Source organism: Arvicanthis niloticus, chromosome 22 (assembly GCF_011762505.2).
Source record: "Arvicanthis niloticus isolate mArvNil1 chromosome 22, mArvNil1.pat.X, whole genome shotgun sequence".
Classification (NCBI taxonomy): domain Eukaryota; kingdom Metazoa; phylum Chordata; class Mammalia; order Rodentia; family Muridae; genus Arvicanthis; species Arvicanthis niloticus.
In genome coordinates, this window is record NC_133429.1 from 38,792,025 (window position 1) to 38,818,826 (window position 26,802).

General features: G+C 46.3%; 1 protein-coding gene across 4 annotated transcripts in view; it reads left to right on the forward strand.

The window, feature by feature from the left end:
• The window catches only part of Best3 (bestrophin 3), a 78,071-nt gene extending 57,272 nt beyond the window's left edge, over positions 1 to 20,799 (forward strand). For 3 of the 4 annotated variants that reach the window (XM_076920288.1, XM_076920290.1, XM_076920289.1), the window contains one exon: positions 11,764 to 20,798. In XM_076920288.1, the coding sequence (XP_076776403.1) occupies positions 11,764 to 12,676 (913 nt within the window). In that variant the 3' untranslated portion in view covers positions 12,677 to 20,798. Of the gene's footprint in view, positions 1 to 11,763 lie in introns of all 4 variants that reach the window. The other variant, XM_076920291.1, reaches the window with a different exon arrangement.
• The last annotated feature ends 6,003 nt before the right edge of the window (positions 20,800 to 26,802 follow it).

Below are 26,802 nucleotides of genomic sequence, written 5' to 3' on the forward strand. Positions count from 1 at the left end.
ACCATTTGCTTGAAAAATTGGTTTCCAGCCTTTTACTCTAAGGTAGAGTCTGTCTTTGCACTGAGGTGGGTTTCCTGTATGCAGCAAAATGCTGGGTCCCGCTTATGTATCCAGTCCATTAGCCTATGTCTTTTAATTGGGGAACTGAGTCCATTGATGTTAAGAGATATTAAGGAACAGTGATTGTTGCTTCCTGTTATTTTTGTTATTAGAGGTGGAATTATCTTTGTGTGGCTATCTTCTTTTGGATTTGTTGGAAGAGGATTACTTTCTTGCTCTTTCTAGGGTATAATTTCCTTCCTTCTATTGGAGCTTTCCCGCTATTATCCTTTGTAATGCTGGGTTTGTGGAAAGATATTGTGTAAATTTGGTTTTGTCCTGGAATATCTTGGTTTCACCGTCTATGGTAATTGAGAGTTTTGCTGGATATAGTAGCCTGGGCTGGCATTTGTGTTCTCTTAGGGTCTGTATGACATCTGTCCAGCATCTTCTCGCTTTTATAGTATCTGGTAAGAAGTCTGGTGTAATTCTGAGAGGTCAGCCTTTATATGTTACTTGGCCTTTTTCCCTTATTGCATTTAATATTCTTTGTTTTGTGATTTTGGTGTTTTGATTATTATGTGATGGGAGGTATTTCTTTTCTGGTCTAGTCTATTTGGTGTTCTGTAGGCTTCTTGTATGTTTTTGGGCATGTCGTTCTTTAGGTTAGGGAAGTTTCCTTCTATAATTTTGTTGAAGATATTTATTGGCCCTTTAAGTTGGGAATCTTCACTCTCATCTATACCTATTATCCTTAGGTTTGGTCTCTTCATTGTGTCCTGGATTTCCTTGATGTTTTGTGTTAAGAACTTTTTGCATTTTGAATTTTCTTTGACAGTTGTGTCGGTATTTTCTATGGTATCTTATGCACCTGAGATTCTCTCTTCTATCTCTTGTATTCTGTTGGTGATGCTTGCATCTATGACTCTTGATTTCTTTTCTAGGTTTTCTATCTCCAGGGTAGTCTCCCTTTGTGATTTCTTTGTTGTTTCTACTTCCATTTTTATGTCCTGGATGGTTTTGTTCAATTCCTTCACCTGTTTGGTTGTGTTCTCTTGTAATTCTTTAAGGGATTTTTGTGTTTCCTCTTTAATGGCTTCTACCTCTTTACCTGTGTTCTCCTCAAATTCTTTGAGAGTGTTATTTATGTCCTTCTTAAAGTCCTCTAACATCATCATTAGAAGTGATTTTAGATCTGACTCTTGCTTTCCTGGTGATATGGGGAATTCAGGACTTTCTTGTGTGGGAGAACTAGTTTCTAATGATGCCAAGTACCCTGGGTTGCTGATGCTTATGTTCTTGTGCTTGCCTTTTGCCATCTGGATCTCCTTAGTGCTACCTGCCCTGTCCCTGACTGGAGCCTGTCTTTCCTATTATCTTGGTTGTATCAGAACTATGTGGGATGGGTGTTACTACTGGGGTTAGAGCTGGGGCCCAAGATCTGCTCAGTGCTCAGGTGCAGACAGGAAGGAAGCAGTGCTCTGGGCAGGAGTGAATTCTTGGGCCTAGTGGGTCCCAGTTACTCCCTGTTTGGGGCGGGTGTTGCTGTCTCCTTACCTAAGATACTGCCCAGGTTAGAGCTCCTGGGAGGCCCGCTTCCTCTGGGTTCTGTGAGATTAGGGGCAGAGCTGCCACCCGGGATCTGCTCTGTGCCCAGGCCCAGACCGGAAGGCCAGAATTCAAATTTGGCTTATCTTTTTATATCACCTTTTCAGACTTGTAGCCACAATTCCTGTGAGCCAGAAATTCTAAAATCAAGAAAACGTCCTTGAACGCTGAGCCAAAGTGCCAAGCAAGGGCAGGCTGGGGAACTGCACTGCTCGTAGTCAACAGAGTTAGAAATGACTTTCACATTCACACAATGTGCACCTCCACAGGAAAAAGAGTTTCCTTTGTGGTCAGTATCAAGGAACACATTCAAACCATAGGTTTTCTTCCTCTATCTGCTAGCTATGCAGAATGAAATATCGCCCCCTTAAATCTGAAGTGCAAATTTAAACTATGCATTCATTTGTACCTTCACATAGAGAATGTATTCATTCATTTACCTGGGTAAGTTTTTTCCAGATTCCTACTATGTAATAAATTGTGTGCCAGATGCTAGTCATGGGGCATAAGAAAGGGAAGGGAAGAGATGGGGAGGGGAAAAAAAATCTGGTTTCATAAATTCTAATATCAAATCAGTCCTGGCATTCTAAAAAAAGCTTCAGAATCAAAACTTGGTAGGAAAATGCCTGCTTAAAACTTGGAAAGGGGGCTGGAGAGATGGCTCAGCAGTGAATTCAAATTCCAGCAACCACATGGTTGCTCACAACCGTCTGTCATAAGATCTGATGCCCTCTCATGGGATGTCTGAAGACAGCTACAGTGTACTTACATATAATAAGTAAAAATCTTTGGGAGAGCAGGGACAGAGTGAGCAGGGCCGGAGTGAGTGGGAGAAAAGAAGGGGGCAAAAAACTCAGAAAGGAGGACTGGGGAGACGGATCAGAAGTAGGTGAAGCACTTACTATGCAAGCAGAAGGATTCCCTTGCACCCAAAGACACGTAAAGACAGACACCGTATACACACCTATAATCCCAATGTGCCCATGGCAAAATAGGAAACAGAGACAGAAGAATCTCAGGCGGCTCTAGAGCCAGCTAGGCCAGTGTACACAGCTGTGAGGGACAGTCTCATGAAGTGGTAAGACCAACACTCTAGACTGTCCTCTGACCTCCACATGCATACAATGGTATGTATGCATGAGTGCATATACACATGAGTACACACACACACACACACACACACACACACACACACACACAGAATCTGAATGAAGTACCCAAATCAGAAAGATTTAATAATCAATGATAATTGCCGTATAACCCCCAATCTCCAGTGGACAAGCCAGCCCATGAACTAATTGAAGAATGAAAAAGTGTTCTTCCGTGTTGGAAATCTTCCCGTTACCTTACCTGAGATTAGTTCAGCTAAGGGCTTAGTTTGTCCTTTTGTTCTGATGTGAGACACTATTGTTTTAATGAAGGCACCTTTCTGTTAGTTTAACCATGAAGACACTGTCAACCAAGATGAAGAAACCTTCTGAAACCAGCCAAAAGAAAAACTGTCCACAAAACACACATGAAAACACACCCAAACCCTAAGTGAACATGGGTCCTGGCGGGACAGTAATAAAGACTTACAGCCAGGTCTGTAATCCCAGCACTTGAGGAGTTAAGGCCAGTCTGCAGCTATAGAGAAAGGAGACCCAGTCTCAAATCATTGATCAATTAACTAACCAAATAATTAATGAGAAAGTAACACTTATAAAACAAGATATGCCCTTAGTGTTTTACACATACACACACACACACACGGTACAAGTTTGTATAAATATAAGATGGGAATCATGGCTCAGTAAGCATGCTTAGGAGTTCTGCTGGAAAGATAAGTAGAGTGTCATCATTTTCAACACAAACGATAAAGTTTTCCAAAATAAGTCTTAAATTTTTCCATTTCTAACTAGAAGGAATTCTTAGCAGAACAGGCTATTTCTCCCCTCTACTAAGCTGACCCTTTTGTAACATGTATATGTGTATGTGTATATGCATGTATGTATATGTGTGTGTTCACGTGTGTGTGTGTGTGTGTAGGTATGTATTTAAAAATAGGAGAATGCTTTTATCTTCATGCGATACCATCATGAGTCACTCTAGGATTCCATTTTTATTACTTGATGTCACCCGAGACGCCAGCATTGGAGACGATGAGGAATACAGTGTATGGCAATTAAAGACCCGAAGTCTCATGGCTCCCTTTAGTCCTGTCACGAAAATCAAAACACCCAACAGAAAAAAGCAGCAGTAATCCCTCAAGAGCTTTGGAACACCAACACGCTGTCCTGTCCGCTGTGACGGGCGTCTCCAACCTTGAGAAACGGAGCCCACAGCGTCTCAGCAGTGCTTGCTCTCTGTCCACCTGACCTAAAGCGTGCTCGCTCACCCATGTGCTTGCAGACTGCTCACCGCTCCCGTTAAATAACATGCCAGTCCTCTGTACATTTGCAGTAATCTTCTAGAAGGATCCATGTAGCGAAAGGATCTGCTTAGCAGAGAGGAAAAAAGCCTGGTCTGCTAAGAATTCCTTCCATGATCCTCATCTTAGACTTACACAAACTTGTACAATGCATACAAGGTCTTCAAGCTGGTACAATAGAAAATTCTAATTCAAATACACAAAAATGCATATTGTATCAAGCAACGGTCTTGCTAAAGTTCATTAATTTTTTTTCATTAAATGTATTTCTAGCCTATTTTTTTCAGTCATCATTTCTTAGCTAATATGTTCAGATAGTTTGTTTATTTTAGCTTTATATGGAAATACATAGTCTGGTAGATACAATGGCATGCTTATGTTATAAACTATAAAAATAGCTCAAGTTCTAAATCACTAACTTCCTCAAAAATGTGTTCTTGGCACATTGATTTCCTTTCCCCTAATGGACCAGAAAGGAAGGAGAGGCCAGCCTCCCAAAGAGATGAGTGTACACTACGGTCATCACTGCCCCGGGGACTCTTCCGCCTGCCAACATGGGGTCACCTTAGGTGCTCAGTTTTCACCTTTAAATAGTATCAGGTGTGCACGGCTTAATTGTCTTTGCCAAGAGAACATCTGCAGAATACAATAGTATTGGGGGGCGGGGGGCTGGGCAATAGTGCCTCTGTCAAGCCATGGAGACCGTGGGGACCATGACATCATAGCTGAGGTGGTATCGTGAGCTTAGATAAGCCTCAGGAAAGGTGTGAGAGACAAATTTGTCACAACTCTTGGTCCGAACTCTCAAATAGGCCACAGTGAGGTGTTGGGAAGGTCGGGGCTCTGGGACGGTTTCCAGCCTGAGTGACTCCCAAGATGCTCCGCGAGTAGGAACTGTCCACCAGGAGGCTGGGTGGACACAACATTTTGGTCATTAACTTTTCCTCATAACCCTTAGCCCCTCCCCTCCCAGTTCAGCATGAGGGTTACTCGTCTGTTTGTGAATCTGTAGTTACAGCTTTGACTGTCATTCCACCATACACGAGATTAAAAACAAGTGTTCCCCTCTTATGGGTTTGGTAGCTCTGATGCCTGTGTCCAACTGTTCCTCTGCACGCACCTCTGCCCTGAGAGGCTCTCAGGCTCCTCACCAGCTCCTGCCAGTGTAGCCTCCCGGCTCTGAGAGAGCAACAGTTTTAAAACATTCAAGCTGACGTGGGGAATAGAACTCCCCTTATTGAGTGCCATCGTCCTAAGCTCCTTGTTTCAATTATGTTAAGATGGCTTTTTATTATTTGAGTTTAAATTGTTTAAACACTATTTCAAATGTAGAACAAAGAAAGGCCAGTGAGGTGGGGTTTGGTCTCTCAACATCACAAAGCTCTGTAATCACACCCTTACACTAGTGTGGACAGACTTGCTTTGAAAACCGAACAGAACACATTAAGTCTTACAAGTCATTCATTGGGGGCCTGTTCTGGTCTTTATACATCAGACACATATACTAAGGAGCAGGCACTGTGCTGGGGCCTTTGGAAGCCTGGCTCTTGCCTCTTCCTTGGTATGGTAACACAGGATGGAGATTGTTCTGCACCCTGAGCAAGTTTCTCTAGAGTTGATACTGCTTACACCCTTAGCGCTCGTGTCTGACAGTTCTGTAGGTGTTCAGCAGATGTTTTTAAATGCCAGTTCTTGTTATTCTTTTTCAACATTGGCTATGAAACTAGCTTCCACTCGGACATCTCTCTGCTGCATGTTTTCCTTCCTTCTGTATTTCCTTCAAAAGCAGTCTGTATGGGACAACCTTGCCCATTCCTGAATCTGTGCATGGGTGACTTACAGAAGTGACAATATCTAGCAGATGGCAGAAAAAAAAATAATCCTGAAAGGCCAGGGCAGGACAGAGCTGTCTCCTAGCTCCTGTCATGTAGTGAGCCCTGGCCTCCTGCCCTGGATCTCCCAGCTTGTGCCAGTCCTTGTATACCCTCTCCACACACAGCCAGTGCCCCGGTCTGTTAACTAGCTGCTAAGTCATCCTATCTAAGGTCTTCAACTGTCTGGGGAAGCTCCCTACTGCAGTGACAGTTTTTAAAGAACTCTTTCAAAGAAGAGAATGGTCTTTACTGTCAAAGGTTCTTGCCACTTCCTCTGGCCCCCCCGGGGACTGCTTCTGAGAGTTGCCAGTGACTGACAGAATCTTTTTCACAACGTTTATTCTCCAAAGTTCTCTGACGTGTGCCACCCTTTCAACTCCCGAGCAACATAAAAAGGCAGGTAAAAATGTCATTATTACCAGTTTGCCGTGTGTGGTGTCCAGTTCACAGAGAGTCACATGAGTCTCCCAAGATGGCCGGGCTAGTGTCTTACCTGGGTGGCAGCATGCTGCCCCTCAAGTCCCCAGAGTCCTCTGTCCTACTTGAAACAACTCTTTCTTTCCACCTCTCTAAACTGGTGACTACATAGCACCTTCTGGGAATGTCCCTCTGTGTCTAATTGCCTGCCTGTCTCAATTCAAATGAGTTCTGAAATACAAACTGGCTGTTTCAGCCAATCATCCCTAACCCAAAGTAACAAAATGGGAGTGTTCCTAGCATGTGATGTTTCAGCTATGATAGTTTAAGTGCTTTCACATCAGGGGCCCCTGACATATACTAAAAATACACTTTAAAAATTAAATGAAGGTTCAGGTATGTTCAATCCCCAACACCTCACTAACCAGGTATGTACAGTAGTATCATCCTAGTACTTGGACGGTACAAACAAGAGGATGCATTTGAAGTCTCTCTGCGTAATGAGATCGAGAATGACTTAAGTACACTGGACTTTGTCGTCCCCCCCTTTTTTTTTAACATACCCTCTAATCTTTGGGCCATTCTGTTCTTAAACTGAGTTTCTACATATCAGAACATCAAAACGCATCATACATAAACATACACACACACACACTACACACACTAGACATACACATGTCATCACACAAGAACATCAAAACCCCTGGCTTTTAGAGAAAGAAGGAGACGGTAGGCGTTGAGTGTCAGCGAGGTTGTTTGGTGCCGGCGGCACTCAGGAGAAAGGCCGCTCATTCTGTAATACTGAGGAGATGTGCAGCTGCTCTGTCCTGACACAAGGACCTTGGGGACACCCCTCATTACTTCATCATGTCATCCGTGAGGCCCCAAGTGTCCTTCCCAAGGCCCAGTTTCAGGCTGGAGGTGTGGGACTCTTCCAAGGTGCGTTTCCTACCCTACATGCTCAACATTGCTGCTTCTGTAACCTTTCCAGTGCAGGCAACAGCAAAGCCGGTCAGTTTCAGCCTAGAAGACAAAGCCCAAACCCTCAAATGTTGAGAACTGCACTACCCCATGTTTGGGGGCCAAAATGTCTCGGACCGTTCTGTCAGTGTTGGAACCCGCACTGCCAAAAGCCTTAGGGGCTAAACTGGACTGCCCCAAGCTGCTTCAGTCTGCGGGTCGGGGTTCAGCAAGAGAAAGAATGAGGACGGACTTGAAGAATGGAGACCAGACAGAGTGTGATTCAATCCCGTTTATTCTTCAGTCTCTCTTCTTCTCTCTAAGCCCCAAGTCTTGAATTCCTAGTCCCTAGTTTCTAGTCCCTAGTGCCTCCAAGTTCCAAGTTTCTACTCTCAGGTTCAAGTGCCTAATACCTAATAATTATTCTTCCGAGTTCTCTAGTCCAAGTGTCTTCTTCCTCAATGCCTAATTCCTACTCCAAGTTGTACTCCCGAGTGCCTAATAATCTGTTGCTTTCTTCTGTCTGCCTCTTGCCTTTTATATGTCTCACTTTTAAGCCACGCCCTAAGTCACACCTTTAAGTCATGCCCTTAGGCCTTGTCTCTAAATCCGATCTCTAAGTCATGCCCTTAAGTCACACACCTTTAAGTCTCACACACCCACAGGAAAATCCTGGGTATCTAAAGCAAGATGTTATCAGAGTGTGCTCAGTTGTTGTAGGCTGATGTAATCAAGTCTCTTTTCAGGGTATATGGCTCAAGATGGCTGCAAGGATGATAGCCGCCTTCTGTTGGCTCCCCACAAGGACCAACATCATCCATTTCACACCAACTCAAAAGCAGGCTAATTCCTGCTCCCTTGTTCATCCTAAGTCACAGCTTTCTCAGAAAATGTCCTGTCTGTTCTTCATCTATGCAAGTCTAATTCTTTGTTTAAAAAAAAAAAAAAAAAGCTGGCACAAAAACTCAATTTCAAGCGTATATATTTATACTCATGCCTTCTCCCTCCTTTAAAATACATACCATATAAAGTATGTATTTTATTTATACTTTATATGGTACATACCTGTACATCTGTACAGGTATGTACCATATAAAGTATGTGATGTAACACATATGTACAGGTATGTACCATATAAAGTATGTGATGTAACAATGTGTTCATGGTTGAGGCTCGATAAAGTTAGCCATAAAATTTAGCAGGTAAATCTCGTGTCTCCAGACCACAGTCTTATGAGGCAGGAAAGTATAACATGGCGGGTCTCCTTGGTGGGTCTCCCCAGTGTGGATCGGCTAGTGGACCTTCTTCCAGTCGGCTCACTTGCTTAGCTGGTTTTTTTTCCTGTCTGATTTACTGTGATTGCTATAGATGAGTGTGTACCTCTGCACAACACTAGTGTGCGGGTGAAGCTTTTGTCCTTTTTTATACTTCCTTGGTGTATGTATGTGTGTGAGTGTGCATGTGTGTAGTGTATATAGTGTGTGTATGTATATGAATGTGTGTATGTGTATGAATGTATATGAATATGTGTGTATATGTGTATGTATATTTGTGTGTGTATATACATGTATGTGTGTTGTGTATGTGTGTGTGTTGAGCATACGTAGGCCTTTGTGTACATGTGGAGTCACAAGATAACTTACCAATACCTTTTCTGTGCTTCTACCATGTGGGTTCCAGAGATCAAACTCTGCTCATCAAGATAGGTGTCAAATGCCCTAGCCACTGAGCCATCTTGCCGGTCTATGTTGCTTTATTTCATTTTTCCTTTTGACTCACAAAGTTCTGAAACAATATTAATGTAGATTTTTGTTCTAGAAGACAATGACCCTATCTCTCTGGCAGTTATGTAGTTAAGGGGAGACAAACCAAATGAATTGTCAGTGTCCCAAGAGGAGAGCATATGTCTGTCCCATAAAGAGTGTGCCAGCGTGACCTCGTGTTCTCAGAGCACCTCCAGTGAGGCAGTCGTAGTGAGCGGCTGTATCTGCCACTCCTCCCTGTCCTCCCCAGCTAAGTAGATTGCTGTAAAGCGTGACTAATTAGGTCCTGTGAGCTGAGCTAATGAAACCCAATGAGCGGGGTCACCGGGGCCACCAAAGCATGAGTCTGCATCTCCCAAGGGATGATGTAACAGGATCCCGCACTGGCTCCGGAGGGAGGGCCAGGAGACTATCCAGTAGCCAAGGACACTGCTGGGGCTTTGGAATAACAGCACCCGGCTGTAATCGAGCCCCGTCCCAGGACATTTAGCTGGGCGATCCTCTCATCCATCTTTTATTCATAAGCCCAGGAGCACATTTTCTCTGGCAGTTCTCTATGTGCTCTCACCTGCATCCCATCAGCCTTTTCCTGCATGTCACAGAAGGCGCACCTGGCACAAGGCATCCTGTCACCATGGGTGTGATCGCCAGCCCTGGACTGGACTGGGACGGCATGGTTGCTGCTGCTCCCTGAGCCAGCGCAAGCCACTGTCACTTCAGGGCAAGTGTCCCAGTTGTTCTACAAGCCCCATTAAGGCTGAAACTGACAGAGACATGGAACAACCCTTGACTCGAGGCAGGGGTAGACTTCACCGCCAAAAGGCTTCCTTGCCTCATTTGCATATTTTATTTAATCCTTGAAGGGGATTGAAAAGAGTAGACATGTCGTCCTGAATCTTATATGTCAGCATTTCCATGGGGAATTCTTAGCCTTGGCAAATCCATCAAACCTACCCAGGGACCCCCAACCACAGAGGGAGCAAACCTCACCTCCGTATGTCCTATTCATGATGTTCTGACCCTTCCCTGAGCCCTGACTGAGTAGCTGAAGTGTCAAATATTTGCCAGACATTACCTCAGCACACATGCGGCACACAAGTAGTATGAAGGGCAGAAGACAACCTTCTAGGCTCCTTTCCCTTGGGTTCTTGGGATCATGCTCAGGTTGCCAGGCTTAGATAGCCAGCACTAAGCACTGAACCATCCCACCAGTCCTTGAAGTTGCTTGAGTTTAGCTATAACCCATTATTTTTTATAAAGGGAGGGGAATGATGAGTCCCGGGGAAATCTGTCTTTATTTCAACTCTAATAAAAAGAGGAAAATACACGTGTACACTAACATTCAAGTTGCTAGGTCAGTAATTTTCAAAAGTGTGATCGGGAAAGTCCCGGGGGTCACCAAGACTCCAGAAGGGAGTCGATGTGGGTAAAACTATTTTATCCTAACACCGTGGTGCCGTTCCTTCATGTCCACACCTTTATACGTTTATAAAAGCCCTCTGGTCTGCTATTTTGCTTCCACTGGTTTCAATCACAGAGTCAACCACAGCCCAAAGACATTAAGTGGGAGGTTACAACTCCTGGATCGTAAATTACGTGTCACTCTGACGGTGCAGGGATATGTGGGGCTCTGACAGCACCCCATCTGGCTGTGAGCCAACCCCTCTGTCCGGTGCAGTGCGCACCCTACCTGCCCCTGCCTCCCCACCCAGCTCAGTTATCAGATCGACAGCAGTATCTACGTGCTTCTGGTCAGAAAGATACCTTAATTTATTTTTCTGCTTAATAATAACCTACAAGAGTCACAGCGCTGATAGTTTTTGGGCTCTGTCTGAGAGAGGCTGGGAGATGTGTCCCTTACATAAAAGTGAAAGTTCTTGATTAATGGGGAAAAAAATGGCGTTTATTAATACAGACAAGGATGAATCTACCCATGATATCGGAATGAAAAGAGAACCCATGATAGTTTTGCAGTCATGCTTGATGCTGCAAACATTACGGAAAGATAGACAGGATGGCTCAGCTGGTAAAAATAGATTTGCCACAGAAGGCTGACGACCTGAGTTGGATCCCGGGAACCTACACACCGGAGGGACAGAATTGACTCCCACAAGCTGTCCTCATCGAAGGGCACTCCGCAGTCACACCATGACACACGTGTGCCCACACTCACGATGCACGCACCATCTACAGAGATGCATAGTAATAATATTTCTTTAGCTTAAAAGTTATTTAGCCACATAGCCAAGTATAGTAGTGCATGCCTGTAGTCCCCAAACTTGGGAAGTGGAGATAGCAGGATTTAGAAGTTCAAAACATCCTAGGCAGTATCGCCTGGGCTACATGAGACTGTCTCTAAATAAGTTATAGCCATGAGTGGTACATGTTTAGCTAAGATAGGAAAGGCCTCCCATCCATGGTATATCTGGGAATCCACTGGGGATCTTGGATGTAGCTACCGGAGATAAGGGGAGACGTCTGTTCAGTGGAATTTTCTAGAGGCGACTAGATATACGATGACGTCATCACTTCGTTCTTAATGGACCATGTCTCAAACATTTTTGCCCTCTATGCTTCCTCAGTTATCATTTTGACTGTGTGAGCGGCAGTCGCTGTGACTCGCCTCTTAACTTTGTGACCACCCCACGTTCGTCCTGCAGCTAACCTGTCTTCTGTCACGTGCTTCCTTCAGGCTGTCCGGGTCCGACTTCCCCGCCGAGGACTGGCTTTGGAACTATGAGAAACACGGCCACCGGCACTCGGTGATAAGGAGGGTCAAACGCTTCCTGAGTACCCATGAGCACCCCGGCAGCCCCAGGAGGAGGAGGAGTTTCGGCAGGCAGGCCAGCGACAGCTCCATGTTCTTCCCCCCAAGCCCAGCTCGGGATCTGCTGGATGTGCCCTCCAGGAACCCCCACCTAGGCTCACCTACCCGGAAGCAATCCCACTCCCAAGAGGGCAGCCCTAAGCTGCACTCCAGCATGGGCGAACTGTCCACCATCAGGGAGACCAGCCGCACCAGCACGCTGCAGAGCCTGACCCCGCAGTCCAGTGTGAGGACCTCCCCTACCAAAATGCCCCAGGTCCCCGAGGTCCTAATCACTGCAGCTGACGCACCAGCGTTCTCAGCAGGCAACCATCATCATGACTCTGCTACCTCCGTCTTGAGCCTCGAGTTCACTGGGGTGCAGCCGAGCGAGACTGAGCAGCAGGCAGAGCCCTCAGGGAAGGCGACACCACCTGGAGACCCCAATCCCCAGACGATTTCAGCCGGTACTGAAAGAGACTTGTTCAAGTTTGAGGAAGATCTAGACGATGATCCATTCCCCAAAAGGTGGAGCCTGCCAGAGTTTCAGGAGTCCAGGCACACCTCCCTGGGAAACTTAGGTCCGGATCCTGTGCCTCCCGGGGATGCTCTTTTACTTGACACAGGAACATCCTCAGAGACCAACGGAACCCATCCTGGGGCTGTCTCTGCTGTCTCTCCTGACATCCTGTACTTAATGGAAAACTTGGATAAAGAAACAGACATCCTGGAGTTTAACAACGAGCACACTGAAGAATCCCCTAAGGGAACACCACAGCACCCCAGGACCTGGTTCTAGCCCAGCTTTCTACGTTACATAAAGCTGGTCCACAGCAGTCTGGAAACAGCCCTCAGGAACTGGGCAGCATTTAGAGAAGTGATCCCACGGTACAAACTACATAGAACTCTGAAGGGCATTATGATGCTGCAAATCTCAAACACATCCACGTTGTCTAGCACAAAGGGGCTTTCATGAAAGTTATACAGCCCCAAATGATTAGCATAACCAAATAAGGGATATCATATAAATGTATACACCTACATTTGATTAGCCTTGGAAAGAGCCATAACAGATCATAGTCCAATCCCGTAGAAACAGAGGCCCGGACACAAAGGGTCCTGTTTCTTTCCTGGCTCCTTCCCGTACCTCTCTTGTGTTTTCTTAAACTACAAAGACAAGAGACAAGCCATGCCATGCCATGCCCAGAGGCCCTTTTCTGCTCATAGTTGTTCCACTGACTCCCTGACCATCTCACACCCACCATCTGTAACTATTGTTACTGTCTTTCCATAACCATTAAATCCCTCAGCACCAGAAAGCTCCATTTCTCTTCAAAGAACTATTTCATTCATTGTCTGATCTTTGTTCTTCTCTCTCCCTCTTTGCCCTCTTCCTCCATTTTCCTCTTCCCTTCTCACTAGTCTAGCTCCTCCTGTGACTCCAGTCTGTCCCTCTTTCCAACTCTGTCACTCACTTCTTGTCACATGTTCAAACTTCGAGCCACTGGTACGGGAATCTAACACACCCAGCCTCCAATGCTTCTAGCCTTGTCAGAAGAGGTGTGTGCGGGTTGATGGTATCCACCACCATCTCAAACCCTCTGCTGCTCCTCCTCCTCCAGCTGCTCCTCTTCCTCCAGCTGCTCCTCCTCCTCCTCCAGCTGCTGCTCCTCCTCTTCTTCCTGTTCCTCCTCCTCCTCTTCCTGCTCCTACTACTCCTCCTGCTCCTCCTCCTTCTGCTCTTGCCCCTGCTACTCCTCCTGCATAGCCGAGTGCTCCACCACCAAAGGATGGCATGGTTTGGATCTGCTGAATACAGTCCTAAGCAAAACCATCCCAATTGTGACACAGCATGGGACCAGTTACTGTGTCTATCGATAGGGCTGTCTTATTATGAAGCAGGACATTAGAGCATCGTGGATTACAGGGTCCAGGACCGCACAATGAAAACAGAGTTGCCAAGGGCCTTTCAGAAGCCTGCGGGTTATGTTCTGCAGGCCCGCAGCTTTGGAAAGCTTTGCGTCCTGAGTGCTAGCCTTTCCGCCTGGCGTGCCTTGAAGCTTGAGATGTGGCTTCAGAAACAAGAAACTCTAATAGTGACACTGAGTGGGTGTCTCTGTGCTCCTCACAGTCACCTCTGAAGTCCACAGAGGAACTCACAGTCCCTGAAGGAGACCAGTGAGACCAATGTACCATTACCTCCACTTTAAAGCAGACGAATCAGAGAACTCATTTTCCTGAACTTAGATAGCCAGGCTTATCTGGCTCAGGAGCCCACACTTCCTTACTATACCACGCTGTCTGGAAGGCCCTGAATCTGCTGGCACTTTGCCCCAGCTTCTAGAGGATGCTCCAAGGCAGCTAGTCACAAGTTTGTGCCAAACCTCTCCAGCCCTGGAGACCTCTCTGGATCCTCCCTGCTCAGGACAACCTTCAGCCGCAGAGCGGAGCGGAGCTTCCGTCTTTGAGCCCTAGCCATGGCCTTCATGTGTAGTTACGGAAGAAAGCTGGCAAGGACCGCCTGTTCCTTCCTGCATCACAGTCCACACACAGATGCCCTGTATTCTAATGAACGCATTTCCACAAGACCTCAAATCTCAGCAGGCCTCGCAAGCGGCAAAAAGCAATGACCCCCTCCCTTGACTGGCTTTTCTTACAGGACTACAATGCTATGCTATTAGAAGAGACGCTGTATGTAGATAGTTCTCTAAGTCGGTCCACACCATTAGCTCCCAAGAAAGGACGGTAATCCCCAAAGCATGATATACAGACAGGCTATGGGCTCAAGCCCCATTACCTCTCTAAAAGGCCAGAGCCCCAACCCTTCCCAGTTGCCACCGCTTCAGACACTTTCCCTGAGTACACATCTTGAGGGGGATGGATGCTAAGTCCCCCTCATCTTCTTCTCTTTGGTTCTATTGCTCAAACACAAATAACTTTCTCACTTAGCCGCCTTCGAAGAATAATCAGTTTCCGTTCCTAAATCCAAAGTTATCAGCTGGACACAGAATAGTTGTATGAAGAGCTGGGGAGGTGTGTTCACTTGTCTCTGTTCCTCTGCATCTCTTATGCACCTTTATTACTGAGAATCCTTTAAGTTCCTCAGCATTTCTTCAAATTTTGAGATCGTCTCCGCCTTAGTTAAGGTTTCTATGGCTGTGATGAAACAGCGTGACCAAACGGCAAGTTGCAGAGCAAAGAGCTTCACTCGGCTTACACTTCCAGATCCATAGTCCATTATGGAGGAAGTCAGGACAGGAACTCAAGCAGGGCTGGAACCTGGAAGCAGGAGCGGATGCAGAGGCCATGGAGGTGTACTGCTTACTGGCTTGCTCTCCGTGGCTTGCTCAGCCTGCTTTCTTATAGAACCCAGGACCAGCAGCCCAGGGATGGCACCACCCACAGTGGGCTGGGTCCTCACCCACAGAACACTAATTGAGAAAATGTCTTACGGCTGGATCTCATGGAGGTATTTCCTCCACGGAGGCTCCCTCCTCTCTGATGACTCTAGCTTGTGTCATGTTGACACAAAACCAGTCAGGACAACTGCCCCCTTGTCAACTGGACACACAAATACATCACTACCTAAGCCTCAGCTCTTCTTATTCATCCCCCAAGATCTATAACTTTAAAAGTCTCACAGTCTCTATGAATTCAAACACATTAAAATTTCAATCCCTTTAAAATAATCTAATCTCTTACATCCAAAGTCTCTTAACTGTGGGCTGCAGTAAAATACTTTATTTCAAGAGGGAAAAAAAAATCAGGGCACAGTCACAATCCAAGCAAAGCAAAATCAAAATCCAACCGCCCAATACCTGGGATCCACTCACGATCTCCAAGACTCCTTCAAAGTGCTTGGGTCACTTCTCCAGCTCTGCCCTCTGTAGCACACACACCTTGTCTTCTAGGCTCCAACTGGCTCCACTCCACTGCTGCTGCTGTTCTTGGTGGTTGTCCCTTGGTACTGGCATCTCCAAAACCACTGAGATCCCTTGCTGCAACTGGCTGCGTGTTCACCAATAGCCTCTCATAGGCTCTCTTCCTGGTCCCGAGCCCCAACTTCTTTGCATAACTTTTCAGTCTTGGGCCTTCAACTGCCACTGACGCTGCACCTTCATCAATGGCCTCTCCTAGTGCCAACCCTCAGCTGCTCTCCACGACCCCTTCATCCCTTCCAAACCAGTACCACCTGGGTGGCTCTTACACATTACCAAGTCTGGTTGCTTCCTTGGCTGCCTCTGGAACACAGCTTCTTTATGCATTCAGAAAACGCTTCCCGGAAGATTTCACCTCAGTGATGCTGGTTTCTTATCTCCTGCTAATTTCTTAGATCCAGCTAACCAGCATCAATTGTCCCAGTAACACAAAGGTTTCACCTCAGCAGTTCTGGTTTCTTGTTAACCACAGCTGATCTTCAGCCACAGCTAACCAGAGCCACAAAATCTTAAAACAACAAATGGTCCTGATCAAGTCTTTAATCTTCCCTCTGAAACGTCACAAGCCAGGTCATCTGCACTGCCCCCAACAGTCTCATCCTCCAAGCTCCCACAGAACATCCCACTGAGCTCTCAACACTCAGTGGCTTTTCTAGCCCAAAGTTCCAAAGTCCTTCCACAATCTTCCCTAAAAGATAATCAGGTCTGTCAATCAATATCCCACTGCACGGGTACCAACTTGTCTTAGTTAGGGTTTCTATCGCCATGATGAAGCACCAGGACCAAACAGCAAGTTGAAGAGGAAAGGGTTTATTCAGCTCACACTTCCAGATTTACAGTCCATCAATGGAGGAAGTTCAGGACAGGAACTCAAACAGGGCAGGAACCTGGAGGCAAACGCTGATGCAGAGACCATGGAGGAGTGTTGCTTACTGGCTTGCTCTCCGTGGCTCGCTCAGCCTGCTATAAGAAATAGAACCCAGGACCAGCAGCCCAGGGATGGCACCACCCACAGTGGGCTGGGCCCTCACCCACAGAACACTAATTGAGAAAATGTCTTACAGCTGGATCTCATGGAGGCATTTCCTCAACTGAGGCTCCCTCTCTCTGATGACTCTAGCTTGTGTCCAGCTGACACACAAAACCAGTCGACACAGGATCCCATTTTGTCCTTACACTAAAAAAACGGAATTGTGACTTGCTCAATGAGCCCAAATGAGGAGGTTTTCCATCCTAAAATGAGTCTTTATCCCACATAGCCAGGGCTCCAAAATAAAAGGATTTATCCTCTTCTGCCTGACTTTTCATCTGCCTAGATCATTTTCTCCTGAGCTCTACCTCAGAGACAAATAGTCAAATGTCCCTGTGGTTTGACCAATCCGAGAACAGGCTTAGCCTAGTTGTGGTTTGACATGATCTGCATATCAGGGTGGCAGTGAAGCAAGGCTTTGTGTATTTCTTCCCAGCTCCTAGGGACAGCTCTGCCCCGACTCTGGGGCTCAATCTCAATTAAGGTGATTAGGAGCCCACCGACTTTTCCTCTCCTGTCCAAGCCTTTAGAGCTGCCTGGTCCCTGGCCGCTCTGTCTCCTTCTTCATTGTCTCATCCTCCCAGTCCACAGTTTCTGTTACCCAGAGCATTCACCCTCAGCCTTGTTCAGCCAAGTGATAGAGAGCATAGGTTAAATGGAATAGGGAAATATAAAAGTTACCGTCAGTACAAAGAAGAATCGATGGATCACCTCAGAACCACTTCAGAAACTTGAACGAAGCCCTCTATGGTGGCATGTGCCCATAAGCCCAGCACTCAAGAGGCGGAAGCAGGAGCACTGAAAGTTCAAAGTCAACCAGGTCTATGTGATGTGTTCAAGGCCAGCCTGGGCTATGTAGCAAGATCTTACTTCCCTCTAAAATCCAAACCAAAACAAGCAAACAACATCAGGACATTGAGAAATAAAAAGGCAGGCAGGAAATGGAAGAGATACACGTCTTTCCGATCGCCAGATTCTCATCTAGAGAATGGGCTGCTCACTCTTAGCCAGCATGGGAGTCTAAGGGAAAGGGTGGGAATCTCAGATTGTCCTGTGTGACCAGCAAGCATGACTATGATTGGTGTTCCATGGATTTATCACAAACTTCTCACCATGGTGATCTGTTCTTCAGGGTCCCCTTTTCCCGTGGGATTCTAATCTCGGTCGTTTAGAAAGATTTCCTTCTGACATTCACAGCATTAAGTCTCAAACTTACCTGTTTTGTCAGTCTCTTCTGACTTTTTTTTTTCCTCTGATGATTCCCAGCTTCTACCATCTTCCTTCTTTCTGGCATTTCCCATCACTCCTTCACACACACACACACACATGTGCACGCACACACACACAGTGTACACACACACACAATGTACACACACACAGCATCCCAGGGCATATATGTTCCCCATCAAAATGTGGAACCAGATTTAAAAAAAAAAAAAAAAGGATCACAGTTGTTCTTTCCACCTGAGTCTAGAGAGGATTTGAACCACTAAGTTCAAAGTTGGAAGGCTATCTCAGGACATCTGCTCTCCCCGAAGCTGGTCCTTTATCAGTTAGGAGTAACACAAGAGTAAAACCAAACCCAACACCCAAAGCAAACACGAATCAGAACCTAACCCACCTGCCTGTCCCTCCTCACAACCATCAACCTGGTCAACAGCAAACACTGATACCTGTGCAGCCCATGGACATAACCAGGGACTTCCTTTTTGTCTGACTGAACAGGCAGGACCTCAAGTCTTTCCAGACTTTTGACTTGTGAATCCAATTCTTAGGACAGTTTTCCTATTGATATGGCTGCTGAATTGGATTTTTAAAAAAAACTGAGTAATATCAGGGCTCTCTGACTGCATATCTTAACAAAATCCAGAAGGCCCCAGTCTTCTGGCAAAGCTTTAGAACTGTAATCCAACCTGAATCCTTCACCACAAGCTAAGCTGACCCTCGGCATCCCGAATGTGCAATCAGCACGAATACAAACTTCCCTATGAAACCTCACATGACCCAGACCAGATATTAAGCTTCTTTGCTTCTGAATTTTAGAAAATTCTGCCTCGTGTCACAGGTGGGTTTGGCCCAATAGTGCCATGGAACCCTCTTCTCTGAGCTTCTAATGTCAGGGCAATTGCCTGACAGAGATGGAGGGGAAGTACATTTTGTGTCTCAAAAACAAATAAGACATTTCTAAAGTTGATTTTGTGCAGAAATTCTGTCCTGTTTTGCTGTTTTCCATGACCCCTTCGTCCCTTCAAAACCAGTATCACCTGGGTGACGCTGACATTACCAAGTCTGGTTGCCAGCACGAGTTGCTGTCTTGGGTAGTGGCCCTGCACCAGGAGACACTGGGCAGTGTCGAGAGACTTTTTTTTTTTATCATCATACCGGAAGTGTTGCTGGTACATAACGGAAGAGACCAAAGATGCTATTGAACACCCTGAAGTGCACAGAACAGACACCTCAGAAAGCCGACCCCAAATACCAAGGCATAAAAACTCATTTAGACTAAAAAGAAGGTAAAGATAAAAGAGCCATTAGGCAATTCGTGGTGAGAGGGGAGCCAGAGAAAGAAACAGAACTTGGGAGAATAAATAGACATCAGATTTGACCCCCAAGGCTCGCTCAGATAATTCTGTGGGTAGCTAGCATGAAGGAGAACATTTAAATGCTGTGTGCACGGTGTGCAAATTATTAGTTAAGATTTTGTCCTAGGAAACTGCTAGATCGTTTACAGGCAATCGACCCAGCTTCTATATCTCCTATTTAGGATCAAATAAACAAACCATGTCTTCTATAGAAAGTAGTTTGTAGTAGAAGCTCTTCCCAGTGGATAGAGTAGGATCCATTCATCTCCCAACTGAAGATAAACACAAGGGTTTCCTCAATGCCTGCAAAAGAATAATGAGGAGCTGGTGATGTTGTGGATGACGTCAGCAGCCAACTTCCATCCCGTCACCCAGGAAACATTAAGTACCAGCACTGAGCATCTGCTAAGCTAGGTGCCCAGGAAGCCCCGCCTTCCAAACCAGTCACTGACACACCACTCTCCTCTGTGGGTGTCAGTAAATCACAAAATGCCCGCTGAAATGCATACACAATCACAAGTATGCCTGTGTGTTTTCTTCACCCCAGTCCTGCTTGGTTCTGATGTCGGTCTGTTCAGTGGACAAACCTTTGTTTGCTTACCTGCTTTTTTAGGGGACAGAGTTTCTCTGTGTAACCCTGGCTGTCCTAGAACTCTCCCTGTAAACACCAGGCTGGCCTCAGACTCAGAGGTTCACCTGCCTCTGCCTCTCGAGTACTAGAATCAAAGGTGTGCACCACCACCATCCCCCAGCTGTTTGTATTCTTATGAAAGTACATATTAATGCCTGTGGACAACTGTTTCGTTTTTTGCGATACCAGTGATCAAAACCAGGACCTCAAACATTCTATGGGGAAAGCAGATCTCAAGTTCTTTCTGAGATGGTGTCTTACTATGTAGCCCAAGTTTGCCTCAGCTCCTGAGTGCTGGGATTACAGGCGCCCATGCACCACCACAGCTAGCCTTGTGAAAGTGCTGTAAGCCTACCTACCTACACGTCCACAATATCACAGCTCTTGTCTGTTTTCTCAATTGCTGGTTTCATTTCCAATTAAGACAACTCTTTCTCTTATTAAAAATAGTTTTTTTTTTTTTTTCACGGAGTATATCCTGATTCTGGTTTCTCTTCCCAGTTCCTCCCCATCCCCTCTCCCATCCGGATCTATTCCTGTTCTATGTTCTATCTCCCCCTAGATAACAAACAGTCTTCTCGAACTCACAATAGTCTGTAACTCTAGTCCCAAGAGATCTGTCACCTTCTCTTGGCCTCCGTGGGCACTGCATGCACGTGATACACAGACACACATGTAGGCAAAATACCCATACAAATAAAATCATCATTTAATTCAATAAATAAAGAAAGATGGAGGGTGAGTGAGAAAAGACATCCAATGCAGAAAGCCTCTTCCCTCCACACACATGCTAACACACATGCTAACAAGTACACATACACACACACATACATACACACACACACACACCACCACCACCACCACCACACATGTGGAAGCTCAACAGTCTTAGCTCATCATCTCTGTTCATGATTGTGAGTCCCTCATAGACCTTACCACCGCTTAGACGCTGTCCCCTCTCTGACCTGCCTTTCCCAGGGTGCTTTATGATACGGCGACATGTACAGTCTTAGCACTCTCCCTGGCTCCAGGACAGTGCAACTCACTCCTGACCAGGCTTATTGGCAGCAGGCCTTGTAGAGACATCAGATCAAAGACAACCCAGGAACAGCGAGTCATGGCTGTGTCACTGTGATTAAAGAAACTTGAGCCTTTTCACTGAAGTTAGCTGGGCCACCACTGCTGTTCCTGGTACCCAGTAGGCTGGCTGTCTCTTGCCTTGGACCGGGACAGCCACTGTACTATTTACACCCATCGTGCCAAGGTCAGCTCTAGAGCACCTGGCACTGAAAATGGGGGACACCAGAGAGAGAGAGAGAGAGAGAGAGAGAGAGAGAGAGAGAGAGAAAGCTCGAGGACTTTTGAAGCCAGACCTACTTTCCTAAGAAAATGCACAGCTCAGTTCACAAAGGAAAAGCAAATGGCTGAGCCAAGGCTGGAAAGACGTTAGGAAAAAGCCCCAGCTCACTCACTTCTCAGAAGACAGTTTCTGAAAGAGGCAGGGGGCCAGAGGCTGGTGAGAGGTTGAAGGTCACCAAGTGCCAAGCAGAAGAGGCAGGGCTCTCTCACGATGGGCACTGGCTTGGTGTGGCGCCAACAGAAAGACCAGACCCTGTCCTCAGAATGTGTCCCAAGGGATACTCAGAAGGCCAGTGGTAAGAGCCTTGGATTAGCACAGAAATCCCCACATGTGCTTGGTAATCTCTCCTTCAGCCATCTCATTGTGGCCCTGAGATTTGGCCTCCATGCAATTCTCTCTAGCACCTAGCTCTGCTACCCAAAGCGAAAGCGATCAATACCACCTATTCATGCACTTTTTGCATGTCATACTCTGGTATGCATCCCAATGAAACATGCATGCAAAAGGTGCATTAACATACAAACCCCGAGGATAAGATCCAGGGCTCTCCAGCATCGCCAGAGACGTCATGAACACACACACTGTGTGCACACAATTCCATCTCCCGTGCCTCCCAGCATCTAAAACAGCTGCAAGGGTTTTAATTTATGTGTATATGTGGGTAGATGCATATGATTGCAATGCCCACTCGGGCCAGAAGAGGGCAACAGATCCCCTGGAGCTTGCGTTACAGCGGGTTGTAAACCTGGCTGCTGGGATCTGATCTCAGGATTTGTGGAAGACGATCTTCCACACGTGCTCCCAACATGTGCTCTCGACAGCTGAGCCTTTTCTCCAGCCCCTATAATAACACTTGTGGGATAAGAAGCAGCAGTCATTTACACCAAACCCATCCTGGCTCAAGGAAGGAGACCTTGGATCATAAGAAGCCCTCGAAGAGGCAGCCTTGCTACTTGGTGGGTTATAGAAGCAGAAAGTGATGCAGCCTGGATGGACCATCTGCACAGGAAAGGAATGTGGAGCTGGATTTTTCTTTCTTTTTGTTGACATCTTGAAGCTGCGAGTTAAATGGCTATGTAAGAAATATACAAGAGACTGGTGTCAACTGGAACCTAACCAAAGATAGAATGAGGCTCCCTCTGTGTACATTTCAGGGGTCCTCAGCTTCACCCAGTCCTCTCTCTTTAAAAAAAAAAATTATTTAATGTATATGAGTACACTGTAGCTGTCTTCAGACACACCAGAAGAGGGCATTGGATCCCATTACAGATGGTTCTGAGCCACCAGGTAGTTGCTGGGAATTGAACTCAGGACCTCTGGAAGAGCAGTCAGTGCTCTTAACCATTGAGCCATCTCTCCAGCCCAGTCCTCTCTTTTAAATCTATGGGAAGTTATGAGGAGTTCCCACCTGCAGGACATCACGATCTTAACCCCCGAGCTGCTGACACTCACTGACTCTGGGCTAGTGACAGGAAACACACTCAGTGTGGGCCGCTGACTGGACTGTTCTCAGAGCATTGAAGTAAGCAGGCAGTGTGGGTACCAAGTAAAGAACTTCATGTATGATGTGATTCTCCCTGCGGTGACCTAATGAAATTCATCCACTGCAAGGCAACTCATCCTTCCCCCAGGAAACCCACTGCATGCTGGGATACCAGATAGCCTTCTCCATCCTGGGCCAAAATCAGCCAAAGGCCCCTCTAGCAACCAAATGCCACTCGTTCTCACTTCACCTAGGTGCCTCCTTCTCCACTGTCACTGACTTCCATACACATGTCAGAGAGACAGACAGACAAGACAGACAGATAGACAGATTCATAGTTAGAGCTACAACAAAATACCGTGGCTATGAAAGCAAGTTGGAGAGGAAAGGGTTTATTTGACTTACACTTCCATATTACTGTTCATCACTGAAGGAAGTCAGGACAGGAACTCAAACAGGGCAAGATCCTGGAGGCAGGAGCTGATGCAGAGGCCATGGAAGGGTGCTGCTTACTGGCTTGCTTGGCCTGCCTTCTTCTAGAACCCAGGACCACCAGCCCAGGGATGGCTCCACCCACCATGGGCTGGCCCTCGCCCACTGATTAAGAAAATGTCCTACAGCTGGATGTCATGGAGGCGCGTCCTCCTTTCTCTGTGCTGAGTCTGACTCGTGTCAAGTTCACACACACACAGACAATGAAGAGACAGACAGACAGACAGACAGAAAAAGACAGAGAGACAGGGCAACAAAGAGACAGACAGGGAAACACAGAGACACAGAAACAGAGGCACAGAGAAACAGAGAGACTGAGAGACAGAGAGACATATCTTTTTATGTGCACCATATATGCACAGAGAGAGAGAGAGAGAGAGAGAGAGAGAGAGAGAGAGAGAGAGAGAGAGAGAGAGAGAATCTTTTACAAAGGCCAAATCTTGCCAAGCCAAGAACCAAATTATTCTTCAGATCTGTTCAATGAGTCCCTCATGGTGCTGCCTCCCCAAATGACGTGTACTCAGAAGCAAGCACAGTTCCTTCCTTCCATCTGTCTGTCTGTCTGTCTGTCTGTCCTAGTCTGTCTGTCATTTGTTCAGATGTTGATGCTGGGGTTTGCCAGTGCACAGAACAGTACATGGGTCTCCTTGTTACAGACATTCAGCTTCTACACAAGAGGCCGGTCCATGGTGCTGGGGGGAGCCTGCTCTGCTGAGTACAGTGCTACCCAGAGAGCAGTCTACAGAACAGCATGGGACAAGGGGTAGGAGTAGGAGTTAGTGCAGTGTGGGACAGGACAGGGAGGAGGAATAGCCATGCAGCATGGGATGGTGCCCCACCACCCCCCGAGTTCAAGTCCTAGCAACCACATGGTGGCTCATGACCATCTACAATGAGATCTGGTGCCCTCTTCTGACCTGCAGGCATACACACATGCAAGCAGTACACTGTATACATAATGGAGGAAGTCCGTTTGATACAGTTTCAGCTTTTGTTTTGTTTCTTACCTGGTTGTAGTCAATGACTGTTGCTACTATTAATAGTCAAAAGGAATGCCGGGACTTTGATATCTGGCGTGAGTCTGTGGGCTTGTTGTTGGGCACCTGTGGCAGGACTTGCTAATCATCCTCCAGTATCCCTAGGGGTGACCAATTGAGCCAAACAATAGAAATAAAAAAAAAAATATGAAGGACCCTCCTGTGACCTTTTTTTCTTTTTTAAAATGTTCTTATTATATGTTTGTATTTATTTATTTAATTCTTTGTTCATTTTGTGTGAAGATGGAGGGTACGCATGTGACAATCAGAAGAGAACGTACTGGAATCAGTTCGCTCTTGGGGATCCAACACAAGCCACCAGGCTTGGCAGCAAGCACCCTCACCCACTGAGCCATCTCCCTGGCCCATCACAGTATCAGCCTCGACCACACTGCCTTTACAATAATAGCCAGAGTCTGCTGTCAGCACCAGCATCATGCCAAGGCCTCAGCACCACAACCAGAACCCCGAGCACCAATGTCAGCCTTCCTGTTTCCCATCAACAGTTTGACATCCTAAAAACTCCAAGGCGAGAGGTCCCAGAAGTTCCAGGCCACACTGAGCTACCTAATGAGACTATAATTCAAAAAAAAAAATGTTTTAAAAAGGTAGAAGAGATGGTTCGGTGGAGAGAAAGACTAGCCACGAAGGCCCAGATACCACAGGTAAAGCTGGATTCAGGGATGGAGAGATGGTCCAGAGGTTAAGAGCATTGACTGCTCTTCCAGAGGTGCCGAGTTCAAGTCCCAGCAGCCACATGGCAGCTCATGACCACATATAATGAGATCTGGTGCCCTCTTCTGACCTGCAGGCATACAGGCATACAGGCATACATACAAGCAGTGCACTGTATACGTAATAAATAAATAAACAAATCTTTAAAAAATTTAAAAAAAAAAACTGGATTCAGATGCAGTCCCGGCATTCCTCTGTCAAGATAGGAGGTAGAGACAGGAGGATTGCCTGGAAGCATGGGTCAGTTAGCCTGACAGAAGGCTGCCAGTGGTTCTCAACCTTCCTAATGCTGTGACCCTTTAATACAGTTCTTCTTGTTGTAGTGACCCCCAGTCAGAAAATTATTTTCCGTGCCACTTCATAACTGTAACTTTGGTACTGTTGTGAAATGTAATGTAAATATCTGTGTTTTCCTGATGCTCTCAGGTAACTCCTGTGAAACAGTCCTTTGATCCCTGGAGGGGTCGCGACCCACAGGTTGAGAACCATCGCTTTTAAACCTGTGTGGGCCAAAAGGTCCTATTTCAACTCCTCTTGTACTAATCACAAATGGTTTCTTCCTTGGGCTCTTTTCCTTCTGCCTGTTTGCTTTGTCCTATTCTGATATCATATTTTATTACATTATTATGCCCTAGAAGCCTGTTAGTTTTTCAATGAGAAAGAAAGGCAGTGGATCTGAATAGGAGGGGAGGTAGGGAGAAAATGGGAACTGTAAAGAGAGGGGAAACTGGATTCAGGATATATTATTTGAGAAAAATATATTTTTTTTCAATAAAAGGCCATTCCTTTCTCACATTAATATGTCCAAAATTAGGAGGGGGTCTACCAATAGATTATGTCTTAAAATCAAAATAAATAAATAAACTACACCTTAGGAATTTGTGGTGTTGCCCTTCAGGGAGGAGGCAGGAAACCAGATCCTTGCAGGAGACTATCTGGTTTGAATGGAATGTGCCCTCCTAGGAGTGGTCAGGTCAGCTTCTGCTCCTGCCAGGGAAACCAGCCAGCTCCAGTTCTAAAGGTGGTTTCTTTCTCAACACTTAGCTGCAGGCTTCCAGATCAGCAAGCAAGACATGTATCTGCTTTCTCACATCTGCCTACCTATGAATCAAAGACCCATGCCGGGGTTGACTTGCAGGGCCAGGAGCGCCCCCTGGTGACTCCTGGGGACTAAAGCTAGTAAGCATTCCCCGCAAGCTCTCTGGTGAGCGACACAAGGATCCCACCCCCACCCCACCCCCGCCCAGTAGCGATTATTTGGATGTTGATGACTAATAATAAGCATTTGGCACGATCCAAATGTGTCATCAAATTCTTACTCAGACTGCCCCCTTTAAGGCTCTCTCAAATTCTGTGACGCCTGTCATCCTTAGTTCACAGTTCAGGTTGCCCTCTTAAATCACGTGTGTGCCTAATGCCTGCAGATGAGGATTCTGGATCCCCTGGGACTGGAGTTACAATTTGTGAGCTGCCATGAGGTTGCTGGGAATTGAATCCTGGTCCTCTGGAAGAGCAGCCAGTACTCCTAACTGCTGAGCCAAGTCTCCAGCCCAAAAATACTCTTTTTCGAGACAGTTTTTCTGTGTCGCCCTGGCTGTCCTGGAACTCACTCTGTAGACCAGGTTGGCCTCAAACTC